The sequence below is a fragment of the Vombatus ursinus genome, unplaced genomic scaffold (genome assembly GCF_900497805.2).
Source record: "Vombatus ursinus unplaced genomic scaffold, bare-nosed wombat genome assembly UNPS02014848.1, whole genome shotgun sequence".
In the NCBI taxonomy this organism is placed as follows: domain Eukaryota; kingdom Metazoa; phylum Chordata; class Mammalia; order Diprotodontia; family Vombatidae; genus Vombatus; species Vombatus ursinus.
The window spans coordinates 76,340-91,453 of record NW_020954626.1 but is presented as its reverse complement, the minus strand read 5'-3'; the positions used below and the strand labels follow the sequence as shown (position 1 = coordinate 91,453).

Below are 15,114 nucleotides of genomic sequence, written 5' to 3'. Positions count from 1 at the left end.
TTAGGTGCTACCTTCTTGAGATTTTCCTTCATTCCTCCAGGTGCTAGTGCTTTCTCCTATATCAGATCTTCCTAGAGTTCTTTGTCAGATTTATCCCTTGCCTTCTATGCTTCCTCTTGTTAATTAATTGTTTGGTTTAAATTGAAGCTCTAGTTTTCAAATTATAAACTATCAGGTGAATACTTTGTGTTTAAGGGTAAACTTTTCATTTAAGATTTGATGCTGTGATTATCCTGTTTCTCTTCTACAAAGAAGTGCTTCAAAGAACATCAGAAAAATGACTTTGCCTATCAGTGAAATTTTTTTTAAAAGCTGTCATAGAATTTTTTTGTGACTCATATTAAGAAACTTAAAAAATGGAGAAATTTTGTAAGGTGAGAAATATCACTGTGATTTAATATCTTCTAAATAAATTTCTGAATTTTAAAATGTCAGATTAATCAGATAGATGCATAGTATTCTAGTCAGTTTTAGCTTTAAATTATTTGTTTTTTTTTAATAGAAATCTCCAAAACCCATTTAGTCTAAGCATGTATATATTTATACCTATAGATAGGTTGATAGATTCCCGAAAGCTCCGCAAAGTAGCTTAGATTTGATAGTGTAGCCATTCTAGGTCTGGGAGCAGTAGTACAATTAAAACAATGTTCAGGTCAGATTGTTTTAGGAATATAGCATAAAGTAAAAGAGGAAAGAAGAAAGGAAAGTTGAGAAAAAGTGAGAATGTGCAACAATAATTCTGATGTATGAGGTAATGATATGGGCCCTGGGCTTGAGTTGGATGGTGACTAACATGATGGAGATTTCCAACTTGAAAAACTAGGAAGATGGTAGTGTTGTGGAAAACTTGAAAAGGAAGCAGGGGAAACAAAAGAATGAAGGGCTTGGTTTTCTATGAATATTAAGTTTAGGTATATCCGAGAAGAAATTAGAGACACATTGAATGGTTAAAACTGGGGATGAAAATTTAGGAATCATCTACATACAGATAGGAAGGTGAGTTTCCCAAGCTTGTTGAGTAATGGCAGTTAAGTTATAGGAGACATCCATGTTGACTGGTCAGACAGCTAATAGAACTACCTCAAAAAAGTGTTAAAGAAGCCAAATATAAATTGATTTCACAAATTAGCTTAGTCTGCATCAGTGACATCAAACTCAACTAGAAACAGGGGCTGCGAAATGATACCTAAGGAGGCCACATATTGACTTAGGAAACCATATATGTTTATATGTTGCTTTTTAAAATTAATACAGCAAGCTCTGTAAAATCAGGTGAGAGCTTCATTTTATTTTGGTTTGGGCTGCACTTGAGAGTGTTGTAGGTCACATGTAGCCCACAGGCAGTGTGATTGACATCTCTGGTTTAGGGAACTCCGTCTACCAATGTTTGTCAGAAACTGCTCTGCACCTTATAGTCATCGCCTCTGCACAGAGAAGTAAATGGCTTGTCTAGGGTCACATAGTCCATATGTGTCAAAGGTAAAACTGACTTTCTGTTTAGCATACTATGTTGTCTCTCTGTTGCTATAGATATATTTCTATCTTCTTATTTTCCCTATAATTAACTCTCTAACCAAACATATCTACTTATCTCATACATATAATTTCATCCTGTGAATTTTCCTGGCCTAGAATGCCCTACTCATTCCTCCTCTTCTTGTATTTACCTATTTTTAAAAATTACATCCTCCAGAAAACCTTTACTAATTGACCCAAATCTCCTCTGACTATTCCTTTACTCTTTGTTTAAAGTGTTCTGTGAAAAGAGTAAAACATCTAATAAAATTTTAGCTCTTAAGAAAACCCTTTTTATTTAGAAAAATTGGTGAGAAAGCCAGCCTTAATTGGTGGAAAGTTTAAATTATGGAACACTTTTGGAAATTTTATTACTCTTTTTTTTAGTGATTTATTTTTAGTTTTCAGCATTCACTTCCATAAGCTTTTCAGTTTTAAATTTTCTCCTCCTCCCTCCTCACCTCCCTCCCCAAGACAGCGTGCAGTTTGATATAGGCTCTACATATACATTCATATTAAACATATTTTCACATTAGTCATGTTGTAAAGAAGAATTAGAACCAATAGGAGGAACCACAAGAAAGAAAAAACAAAACAGAAGGGAAAAAAAAAGCAAATAGTATGCTTCGATCTGCATTCGAATTCCATAGTGGGATTACACTTTCCATCATGAGACTTTTGGAGATGTCTTAGATCCTTGCATTGCTGAGAAGAGCTGAGTCTATCAAAGTTAGTCATTGCATAACATGGCTGCTACTGTGTACAATGTTTTCCTGGTTCTGTTCACTTCATTCAGCATCAGTCCATACAAGTCTTTCCAGGTTTTTCTGAAGTCTGTTTGCTCATCATTTCTTATAGCACAATAGTATTCCATTACATTCATATACCACAACTTGTTCAGCCATTCCCCAGTTGATGGGCATCCCCTCAATTTCCAATTCTTTGCCACCACAATAGGAGCTGCTATAAATATTTTTGTACATGGAAATTTTATTATTCTTAAAGTACATTTATTAATGCAAATTAGACAAACAGAACCTTGCCTAGTAGAAGTAAAATAATGGAATTAGATTGCGTAATATCTAAGGACTTTTCTAGCTCTAAATTTTTTGATCTTATGTCTTCAGAAAATTGCTTAAATTCATGGAAAGGGAAATACAATAAAATATGAACATTCTGTAGGGGAAAAAATTGAAAGTTGCTGCAAAGAAAATATTACCCATAGTAAAATTTGGAGACTAAAAAATGCTTACTGGAGTTCCAGAAGAAATACGTCCCAAGAAAAAGTGAACAGACATCTTACAAGAGTTGCCACTAGAAATTCAAAGGCTCGAAGCTAGCTGGAGAACCAGGAATCACTTTTTGATGACAGTACAGAAGCTGTACTCAGGGATGAAAATTATAGCCAAGACTAAATTAATCCTTTGAAAGAGCTGTTAATAGTAGCTCAAGCGATATGGTAATTGCCTTCAAGTTTCTGAAGAAATGTTATGTAGAAGTAGGATTAGATTTGTTCTTCTAGGCTGCAGAGGACATTATTGGGAGCAGTGTATGCAAATTACATAAAAATTGCAATTCTGATGTAGAGAGAATTTTTCTTCCAAGTAAGAGCTCCTTGAAAATTCCTCAGAAGATCATACAGGCATAGACTAAGGTGCTAGAATCCAAAATTAAGAACAGGATCACTTAAGTATACATAACCTTTTAGAGCAGGAGTTCTTAACCTGGGGTTTGTGAACTTGTTTCTAAAAAATTTCTGATTATATTTCAATGTAATTGGTTTCTTTTGTGATCCTATTTTATTTTATGCATTTAAAAAACATTCTTATGAAATTAGAAGGTCTGTCGGCTTCACCAAATTGCCACAGGAGTTTATGATTCAAGAAAAGGTTAAGAACCTGGTATTAAAACCATCATGGCTCCTGTAGGTGAAAATTGGGTCTAAAGTAATCTACCTAGAGCAGTTGGTAGTAAGTAAGCTTATGGTCCAGGAGGAACCAGTGGATATGATTTAATTAGTTTTTAAAATCTTTTGCCCTATCTTATGTTACTTTTATTTTTAAGGTACAATAGGATTGATAGAAATTGTGATGTCAAGGATGGAAGCTGGTTTAAATATACCAATAAACTAAATAGGGAGAGTATAAAACCTTGGGGCTCCCAGAGATAGCATTAAGTAGATTTTATTTAGCATTTTCACAAGTGATCTGGAATATTTTATGTAGTAATATCTCTAGGTTTGTAGATGACAATAAACCCTTTTGCATAAAAAAAGTCAAGCTTCCAGGGGGGCAAAATACAAGAACTGACAAGTATGTTTGAGGAGAAAGAAAAATAACAAATTCTACTTGCTGAAATTAAAATATGTTTCTTTGGTCAAAAAAGCCAGGTAAATGATGGGAACCATTGGATGTGGGGTGGAAAATTCTATTCTGCCCTTGTAGCAGCTAGAATTGTAGGACACCCTTGTTTTGTACATCTTCAGACATTGGGAACGGTACAAAAGACCACAGGGAATGACTGGCCCCTGATATATGAAAGTAGACTTGAAAAAAATTCAGTGTTATCATATGCACACAAAATATTCATTCCTGTCTATGCTGGTATTTTCCCTTCGCTTATTTACCTATTCATATTTCAAGGCCTAGCTCAAATCTCACTTTATCCATGAAGCCATCCCTAACTATTCTAGCCCTACCACCCTCTCCTCTGACTCCTCATGCCTTACATATGTTTTGGGGGACAAGAGGGACCATTGCTTAAGATTTCAGTGGTGTAAGGAATTCCCAGTATGGAAATTCCTCCATTGATGCAGATCAGGAACTAGTCTTAGAACAGTGCTTGGGATAGTTAGAGGTTAAATGACTTGCTCATGTTCATGAAGCTAGTATGTGTCAGAGGCAAGAGTATAACTCAGGCCTTGTGAGTCCAGAGCCACTCATTTATCCACTGCCATGCTGCTCTCATTGCACATATTAACCCTTTAAATTGTTTTTATTTGTTTCATGTATATTTGTCTTGTCTTCCCAATTAGCTTGTAAACTCTTTGAAGACAGAGGTCTTATTTTCTGTCTTTCACAGTGCCTAGCAATAGTGCCAAGCACGTAATGGATGTTGACTAAATGCTGGTGTGAGGGAAGAGCCCAAACAGATTGGGGCTTCAGACTCCATTGCCAGCTACTACTCTGTCTCTCTTGCTCTTAATTTTCATAGTCTATGACTGTGGAGTTAGTATGATCATCAGTTCTGCTTCCCTACATCTCAGCCACTCTGGATATACTACTGCTTTCCTTCTTCTATACTGCCCAAGGCGTAGAATATAGCTACTTTCTAAGTAAACTTAGAAGGAGTTTACCTGTTCCTGGACTGGGATTGGTACGCTATGCGTACAGTTAAATAAATACAAGATAATTTGAAGAGGAAGAAAGCACTAACAACAGAGGGGAGGAGTAATCAGGAAAGATTTCAAATAGCAATTGGTGGTTGAGCTGAATTGTGAAGGAGACTAGGGATGCTAAGACTGGAGATGAGGGGGAGCTTCCATGCATAGAAGTCATCCCATAGAAAGGCACAGAGACAGGTACTAAAATGATGAGTTCAAGGAATAGCCAACAAGACTGTTTGACCGGAAAGTAGAGTATGTAGAAGGGAGTGATACGAAATAAGACAGGTGGGAGCCAGATTAAGGAGGCTTTTAGTCAGTCAACAAGCCTTTAGTAAGCATTTAGGATGTTAGGCAGTGAGGATACAAAGACAACCATCCCTATCCTTAAGACTTACATTTTATCCTGGGAGACAATGTTGCCTTTTTTCTTAGTTTTCTCATCTGTAAGCTTGGCTCAGCAGACTAGCACCACTGCATTGAAACCCTACATCATCTGGGGTCTTGCTCTGATTTCTTGAATTTCCCTTGAATGTGGAAAGATCTTTGCTCTGGCCATCATAGATATTTCCTGTTTTTCTAAATTATGATCACTAACTCATTATTAAAGTTAGTTCTCTTTAATGAAATCAATATATGGGAACTTTTTTTTAAACTGTAAGACACTATAAACACATGCAGGAGCAGTATAGTTTTATTTTTCTGAGCCAACACTTGGGCTTATCTTTCTAGTGGCCACCTGAATGGTGGACACCATTTTTATTTCAACATTGTATCTTTCCTTATTAAAGTCTGCTCCCTTTGGGTTGTTTGCTAAGTCCCTGTTTCTAATTTGGAGGACAATTAGGGCTCATTTTCAGAGGAGAAATGATATATTCCCTAAACCCGTAGAAGAAATGGTCAACCCACCTCAGTTTACCGACTCCATTTTACTAAGTTCCTCTTGATGCCTTTTGACTTACATAGCAAAGGAAGAGGAGGGTTTTTTCCCCAAGATATTTTATATACATTCTTATTATGTCCAATTTTTAAAACACTAAAACCTTTCAAGGAGAGAGATATGAGAAGTAAATAGCTGTCTGAAGGGACAGTCTCAAACAGGATTTGATTTGCTGGTCCAGGGCTTAGGATACCAGCGGGATGGGTTCCTAGCAGGAGACAAGTGCATTTCTCAGATGTGAAGAAGATATTTAGCAAGAGATTTGCTCGCCTAATGAGGACCTTAAACTGAAATTTGAGGAATGTGGGCAATAATGCCACTGACCCTTAGTCTAGACAAATACTGAGTATTCTCTTACACTTAAGCTAGACATTAGGAAGGCATATTTCAAAAAAAATTCAGAAAAATATAACAATAATTCTGTGGAATTATTTAATTATCTATTTAATTATCTAGTTATTTAAGAAAAATGTGCCTCAGGATGGCTAGGAAAACCCTAAAAGATAAAAACAAAGGCATTTTGAAAACAATCACTTACTGTCAGGATGAACAAGAAGGATCAGGCATCTAAAGAAATCAATGTGATTACCTAAGTAATCTTCTGATGAACTCATGTTAAAAGGATATTTGTAGGGGCAACTAGGTGGCATGATAGATAGAGCACTGGCCTGGGAGTCAGGAGGTCATGAGTTCAAATGCGACCTCAGACACTCACTAGCTATGTGACTCTGGGCAAGTCACTTAAACCCAATTGCCTCACAAAAAAAAAAAAAAAAAAACATTTATAAAAGATGAAAAGAAGGGTAGATGCATATAGGTGGCATGAACCTGTAAGAACATCAGACAAAAAACCCAGAATAAGTAACCTTATGAACTTGATAAAGGTTTGCTCCTTTTTCCTTCTCTCATTCTTTCTCTGTCCTTCTTGCAGAGCCTTTGGTCTATGCCTTTGATCTTATCCCTTCCTCTCCCCTCTGAGACCTTACTCATTAATTATCTTCTCATTCCCTTCTTTTCAATTTGAGGTAATCAGATTTGTCAATTTTGTGTTTTGTAATTGCCTCTCTCGTTTGGTTAAGAATTATCTCTTGCCTATAGCTGTGAAAGGCATATAATCAAATAGGGAGTTCTTTCCTAAGTCATATATTTCCCTTTTTAATGGTGTTATTTATTAACTGTGGTATAGTAAGTAGCAAGAGGAGTGGGCTTTTGAATTAAAAGACCCTTGTTTCAGATGTTGGCAGTAGGACTGTGGGCAAGTTATTTCAGCACTCTCAACCCATTTATTTCCTCAGCTGTAAATTAGGGATAATCTGCACAACTTACCTTGTAAAGGCTGTTGTAAAGATCAAATGAGTAATGTATATAAAATACTGTAAAGTGCTATTTAAATGAATGCCATTATTTTGTTGTGTTTTATTTCACTAAGTGTCTTGACATTTGCTCACCCATGATTCGATGGGGTTTTTTCCTTGTCATTAGACAGATCACTAATTTCTCGGCAAATATGTCTGTATAATAATATTAATATATTTATTTAGAGTTTTATATTTTCTAAGTCATTTTTACATATATTTGATTATTGATCATCTCAAAATCTCTGAGGTAGGTAAGGCAGGGATTCTTAGTCCTATTTTACAGATGAGGAAGCTGAAATACTAATCCCTCAGACTTCCTCATTTGTAAAATGAAGATTAATAATACTCCAGAGGTCACAGAGATAACATCAGAGCCCAGTCTCATGATTCCTGTTGTTTTACTTTACTGTATTGACTCCTTTTGAGTAAAAAATGATTAATTTGAATATAATTATCCTGAAGAAGAGAAGACTTGGAGGGGGATACGATATTTGTCTTCTAGTATTTACAGAGCTATCGTATTGAAGAAGTTAGGCTTGGTCTTCTTGGCCTCAGTTGAGAAAACTGGAAGCAATAGATAAAAGTTGCAAAGAGACAAGTTTAGGCTTGATGTAAGGAAAAAAATTTCCTATCAATTAGACCTTTTAAAGTAGAAGGGGCTACTTAAGAAGGGAGTGAGTTCCTTTTTAAAAAAAATTTTTTTTGAGGCAATTTGGGTTAAGTGACTCACCCAGGGTCACACAGCTAGTAAGTAGTTGAGGCTGGATTTGGACTCTGGTCCTCCTGACTCTCGGCCTGTCACTCTATTCACTGTGCCACCTAGCTGCCCCTACTAGAGAGCTTTAGGCAAAAGCCAGCTGACCTTTTTTCAGGTATGTTGCAAAATTTTTGTTCAGGTATGAGTTGGATTAGATTGTCCCCTCCAGCAATGACAGTCTGTTATTCTTTTTCTTGATCTCACTTATTTGTCTTCTGTACTGTAGAATTAGTTGTTGAGCCTCACTGTAGATAAGCATAATGCAAACATTTACTCATTCATTTATTTAGCTAAGAGAAAGAACATTTTATTTGGAATCAGGAGGTGTAGTTTCTAGTCTTGGTTTACTAACTAGTGAGCTGTGTGGCCTTAAATAAGGCACTTAATTTTGCTGGCTTTAGGTTTTTTATCTAGATAGTGAAATTATCCTTCTCATTCTAAAATTCCGTGATCATATTATTGTAATGCATATATTGGTTTTATGGCATGAGATTAAATTAGCTTCTGATTAAATGTGAAATTCTTATTTTTTCCTCCTGTGACCATGATCTCTCCCCTGAAGTCTTACCACAAAGCGTCATCATCATGGTGTGCAGGGGATCCTGGGTTCTTGAAGGCTCTCTTTGTGTAGCACCTTCTCTGGAAGGCCCAAAGCTAGAATGGCCTTGAGCATCTGCTCAGCAGCAAACTTTATATCATATTCATATCTACATTTACTCAGAGATTGAGCTTATCTAAATGCAGAGAAGGAGTAGGCCACGAGATAATGATTTTTTTAAAATTTTGGCCATAGTAACTCGTAAAGCTTTGTAAGACGCAGAGGGTTTGAGATCTGAATCAATAACAGGAGTAAACCAGACTGGTGGAATTATGGATCCTCGAGATATTGAAAGGAGCCAGCATGGCTTCATCAAGAACAGGTCAATCTTATTTCCTTTTGTTGATAGAGTTTCTGAACTGGTAGATGGGGGGACTACTATTTCACTTTTTTGCCTAGATTAAAAAAAAACAAATTATGAACTTGATAGTAGTCAACAGACATAAATATTTCTATATACAGAGAAGGTCAGGAAAAAAAGAGGATTGTTTATGAAGCTATGAATCTACAATGTTCAGGGTTTTTTTGAAGTATGTATCAGCTTTAACATTGTTAATAGTACAAATGCTTCCCTTCCTGTATATGTCCTCTTCTGAACTTTCATCTGCTTTCTTCTTTGTATTGTAAGGGTTTCACTGATTCTCTTTTCTTTCTTTTCTTTTTTTTTTGTACCATTATCACTGCTACTACTCACAACACTTTTTATTTCTCCAGTAAAGCCCAACTTTGTAACAAATTTTTACCTAGATTCTAGTAAAGCATAGAGTAAAGTCTTTCATATTTCTCTTATGAAAAGGTGGAGAGATGTTGGCTGGACAATAATACAGCTGGATGGATTCAGAACTGCTGAAATCACCAGACACCCAGAATAGTCATTAAAGGTTCAAGGTTGGCTTGGCAGGACCTCTCCAGCAGAGTACCGTACCTCTGGGGCCTTGACTTTTCCCTGGATGTTGTTAACATTTATATCAGTTGATTGAATAAAAGCATAAACGGCAAGCTCATCAAATTTTTAGGGGACACAAAGCTGAGAAGGATAGCTAGCATACCAGAAGATAAGAGTCAGGACCTAGATAGATTTCAACAGATTTAGAACATTGCTGTGAATCTAAAAAAGATGAAATCCAAGAGGGAATTGGGTTCAGAAATCAATTTCACAAATAAAAAATGGGAGAGACATGGTCAAGATGAGTCAGCAATGTAATGTGGCAGCCAAAAAAGCTAATGGCACCTTGCCATTATGGCAACAGGAACTTATGCTTTGTATAAGTAAAGCTTCTAAGAATAAGGAGGCGATAGGCCCACTGTATTTTGTTCTGATAACACTACATCTGGATTATTGTGTTCAGTTCTGCACCCCACATTTTAAGAAGGACACTGAAAAACTGGGTAGCATCCAGAAGAGGAGAACCAGGACAGGGAGAGGTCTTCAGTCCTTATCATATGGAGATTAGTTGAAGGAACCTAGGATGTTTAGGCTGAGAAGGAGAACCCACCAAGGGGGTATGATAGCTGTATTCAGATATGTGAAAGGTTATGATACAGAGAGATCAGGCTTGTTCTCTTAGGCCCCAGAAGGAAGAACTAGGAGTAGTGGGTGGTATTGCAGAGACCAGTTTTGGCTCTGTCAGGAAAAGATTTTCTCCCAATTAGAGCTGTCCCAAAGTGGAAAGGGCTGCCTTGGTGGTGGTAGGGTTCTTCCTTGGAGGTCTTCAAGCAGAGGTTGGATGACCATTTGATGGGTATCTTATGGTGGGAATTTCTTCTGGGTATAGATTGGTCTGGATGCCTGCTGAAATCCCTTGCAACTCTAAAATTCTTAATTTCTGCATTGTGAGCCAACTCAACCCTTAATTTGTTCAGTTCCTGTTGCTTGCTTAGGGTTATAGAGAGTTGACAGGTTTTGAAATAACCTCCTGATGAAACTATCTGTTTTGCTACTTACAGAAACAAATTGGAGAAACATGGTGGAAACCTCAGATGGACTGGAAACATCCGAAAATGAGAGAGATGCTTCATATAAAGTCATTGCACCTGAAACATCCAATAAAGTTCCAAATGACAAGGTTCCTGTTAATAAGCAGCTACCCTCAGTGACTACCAGCAGCACTGCCTCAACTATAAACCCTGGGAAATGTACAGTGAGTGACAAAGAAGAAGTGAAACCAGATGACCTAGAGTGGGCATCACAGCAGAGTACAGAGACAGGGTCTTTGGATGGGAGCTGTCGAGATATTTTGAATTCTTCTATCACCAGCACCACAAGTACTCTTGTACCGGGGATGCTTGAGGAAGAAGAGGATGAAGATGATGATGATGATGAAGATTACCCCCATGAACCCATATCTGTAGAAGTGCAGCTCAACAGTAGAATTGAATCATGGGTCTCAGAAACCCAGAGAACTATGGAAACCCTTCAGCTTGGGAAAACCCTTAATGGAGCAGAGGAAGATAATATAGAACAAAGCGGAGAAGAGGAAATAGAGATTCCGGAGCAGACAGATCCAGTAACTGAGAGTGAGGAATGGACAGCTGATAAACACGCAAGCAGTGTCCAAGAGAAATCTAACAGCTGCAGTTCTCTTAATAAAGAGCATTCTGATTCTATTACAACATAAAAATGCATAACTCAGGAAATTAAAAGAAAAACATGTATATATATATGTATATATACATAAAATTAACTGTAAGGGTTGCAGCCATTACCTTTTATGCTTCATCTCAACATTTTGCACTGTTAAATGTTTAATAAGTGTATTTAATTCCCAACAGAAATATTTTTGTAGTTGTCTTTGTTACTTGTTTCATTATGATCTGTAGCTTAGCTTTTAATTAACATCAAAATGTATTTCTAAGAGCTATCTATGAAAATTTTGGCAGATAAGTTCTAGCTTTTTCTGTAATAGAAACTAATGTTAAAAGATAAGTTTTAAGGGAAATAATTTTAAAATGCCTACTTAGGCTCATATTTTGAAAGCAGAAGATACAAGTTTTAAGATCAACAACAGCTTACCGGCATTTTCATTCAGAGTATCCCACTGTAATTTTAATTTCTCTGCCCATGTTGTTCTAATGAAAGCAATGGGAGGGAACTTTTCTGGCTGCTATAAAAAAAGTGGGGATAATGCATCAAAAAGAAAACAACCCACCTCATTGAAAGGAAAAGGGTGACTGATACCAGAAATGTTTCATGATAAGTTTGAAGAAGCTGTTATTTGGCCTTTGGAAGCATATTTCAAAGGCTATTCATCTATATAGAAAGATGCAGATTGTAATGAAATAAAATAATACCTCTAGAACTTTTATGATAGAGGAGGAAACTTAAACCTTGGTGACCAGTGATGGTCTGTGCTTGTCACAGCTAATACTAATTTTCTACAATTATGGTAAAGTAAACCATGATCACCCTCATTCTGATATTTGTTTTTTACTCATTTACCTCAGGAATGCTGTTGTACATGATCTATATTATACAGAATTTGGCATGTTTTGACAGGTAAATATTTAATAGTTAAGTGTAACTGTATATGAAGCACTTGATGTAAAGGATTCAAAGGCAAGGCTTGGATGTTGATAGATGCTGATATTATCTTGCATGTTTCTAGATCTTGACCCTCTTAACTTGAGTTAAGGATCTGGTTTGATACATAAGATCTTGTGTAGACTGAAATCTTTGCATGTCAGTTGCACTAGCCTAGTGATATATCTCCTGCATAATAAAGAAGGAAGACCATAGCTACTAACATAGAGGAGAGACAAGGCATTTACAGAACTGCAGCAGGTGTCCTGGTGACTTAAAGCTCAGAAGAGTAAATGTAGAAGAGAGGAAGTTGTCATAGTTGTAGTGAAATTTACCAGATGATGATTCAGAGTAAGCAATTGTCTGTACTGTATATTTACTCCTTGATCACTTAAAAAAAAAAGTTCACGTCACTGCCCTTCTGTAGCAATGTGTGCACAGAAACTACCTGCTTTGAGGAGTTAAACTTACTGAGCTCGATTCTCCACCTCCAGTCAGACACCTAACAGGCTCTCATGAACCATTTCAAGTTTGTGATGGTAGGAGAATCAGACCATCCCATCTCCACCTCTTAAACAAAACCAAATCAACTTTTTGCTCACCAGCTATAACTACCTAGGCAATAAGACTGGTTCAAACATGAAGTCTAGGGATGGGAAGAGAGAGAGTTCTCTCCTTGCCACACTACTACCTGGCAGGTTGTGCCTCACAGAGCCAGAAGAGGAGAATTGGGCAGAATATTTATTTAACTCATTGGAACTACTGTATTAGTTTTGGTGTTTTACATTGTTGGCATTTTAGTTCTTGGAACGTTCTAGGGTTAATGATTAATGTTAGCCTTCTTTGAGATGCTAATGAGTGTTTGAGACCCACAGAAAATTTGTGGATTATAGAAAATACTCATAATTGAGAGACGCAGATGTCTAAAAAATATTGATAATCTTTTAACCTCGTTACTGTATGAAGGGGGAACACTATTGTCTTTTCTTTTGTTCCCCAGTATAGACTTCCTAGGCACTAAGTAATGGGCATTTTAAGAATGCAGTGTGTAAGGAATGACGCCTCTTAAAATTGTAATCGTGGACAGTTATATGGCAGATCTTACTGTCTCTACACATATAGAATTATTAGCCAATATAGGAAATGATAGAGGTTTTGAACTACTGACAATCTGTCCTCCCCTCAAAAAGTGAATTTAAGGGTTTTAGTACTTTCCGTGATGTATATTTCCTTTGATTAGTCAGTGTCAGTGATTCTGATAACTCTTGATCTTGAGATAAATACTACAATGGTTTCTTATATTTTATATATCTTTTCTGAACTTGAATTGTCATTTTAAAGTTTTTTGACTTTGTATACAGGAAAAGTTCGGGTAATCCTCAGACCACCAATTACTTGTAATTTTGCTATAGATTTCAGAAGTGTTCTATAATGTGTGCAATAGATCCTCTCACAGTTGTGGTACCCATTCTGCCGACATACCCCAAGGGACCATGGCCTTTTTATAATAGGAGACAGGTCACCTCTAGAGGCTAAACCAAAATTTGGCAAAGGATGTGCTACCATGCTGAGAGAGTATGCTTAAGTATTAATAATGTGCTTAGGACTTGTTTCCTTTTGATAAATTATAATAATGTTATAATTGTAATAACTACAGTATGTGGAGAAGGTTGTCTAGTATCCAAAAATTAGGAGTTTTTTGGGGGGAAGTTTGGAGAACAAGTAAGAGAATTCATGATAGTGAAATTGTGATTCTGTCAATGCTGAAAGCATAGCTTTTTTTCTAATTTTTGGATAGGTTATTTTATTGGGATTAATTATTTGAAATGTTATATTTCTATTTCAACATATATGATTTGCTATGTGGGTTATTATACTCCCCAAAACAGATTTTCTTGCTGCCGTAGCTTGGTTTGCTGTGAAGATAACTACTCATAAAACAAATGTTCATATTAATTTTAATTTTTAGTTTAGCCATTTGTAAATCCTGTAATATATTTCTTTTGGCTAAATACGGGGAAACTAATGTGAGGATATAGTTGGAAGAACAGTTTTTAAAGGAACTGACTGGAGGTCATTTTTGCAGAAAAGTTATTTTATATGCCTCCAATACTTGGGAAAGAAATTTAGTCAAAAGGTAATTCATGTAGTTTGTTAATTAAATATTCAAAAACTGTTCATGTCAGAATAATGCACTTGTTTGGTTTCTTAACATATGCTGGGGTGGGATAGGGGAGGAGTGGGAAGTGTTATGTGCAAATGGGTGATGAGCTATACACGATTGAGTTAATTTCTTTAACATAAAATTTAAATTTAATACAATGTTACTTTAAATATATGTATGCAGAGTATTACTGTTTGAAAAGCTGCTGTTTGCTTTAAAAACTGTCATTTTAAGTATTTACTATGTTGTGCCAACTCATCAGAATATTAGCTTAATCTATTTAGAATATGGACCAGGTTTTAATAATTTTTTTAAAAAGTTGCAGTGAAATAGATTTATTTACAAACAAACCCTTCCCTTCCCTTTTCTTTCCCTCAACAAGCAGAGTGAAGCCATAATGAAAAACTGTAGGGTTTTCAACCCAGCCACACACCACAGAAACTACCAAAATGTCTGTTTAACTTGAAATTTGAACCCCAAGTACTGAAAACTTACTGTTGGCACATCTCACCTTCAGAGTGTTCATATGTTGTGTGTAATAGTGTGTTCTTTTATTTTAAATAGTTCCTAATGAAATGCCACATTTATCTATAATTTAATGTCTTTAAACTTATACTCTGGTATAAATTTAGTATGAATTAGAACATGAAGGTTTTTTAATTTTTTTGGTTCTTTGCTATATTAAGGATAAATGTTCTGTTAATCATTTTGGAGTAATAACAGCTTTTTTGCACTATGTAAATATTAGTGGGGACTCTTACATAACCAATAAAATGATTGTAGAAGTTTGGTCATTTATTATAGTATAAATAGGTGAAGATGTAATTATTCATTAGCATCATGAATATAGAATAAATATGGGAAAATCTTGGCTATAGGG

General features: G+C 36.0%; 1 protein-coding gene across 3 annotated transcripts in view; it reads left to right on the top strand.

Annotated features, from left to right (window-relative positions):
* The window catches only part of SECISBP2L (SECIS binding protein 2 like), a 72,225-nt gene extending 60,264 nt beyond the window's left edge, over positions 1-11,961 (top strand). For all 3 annotated transcript variants that reach the window (XM_027840882.1, XM_027840884.1, XM_027840881.1), the window contains one exon: positions 10,498-11,961. In XM_027840882.1, coding sequence (XP_027696683.1) covers positions 10,498-11,168 — 671 coding nt within the window. In that variant the 3' untranslated portion in view covers positions 11,169-11,961. The remainder of the gene's footprint in view (positions 1-10,497) is intronic.
* The last annotated feature ends 3,153 nt before the right edge of the window (positions 11,962-15,114 follow it).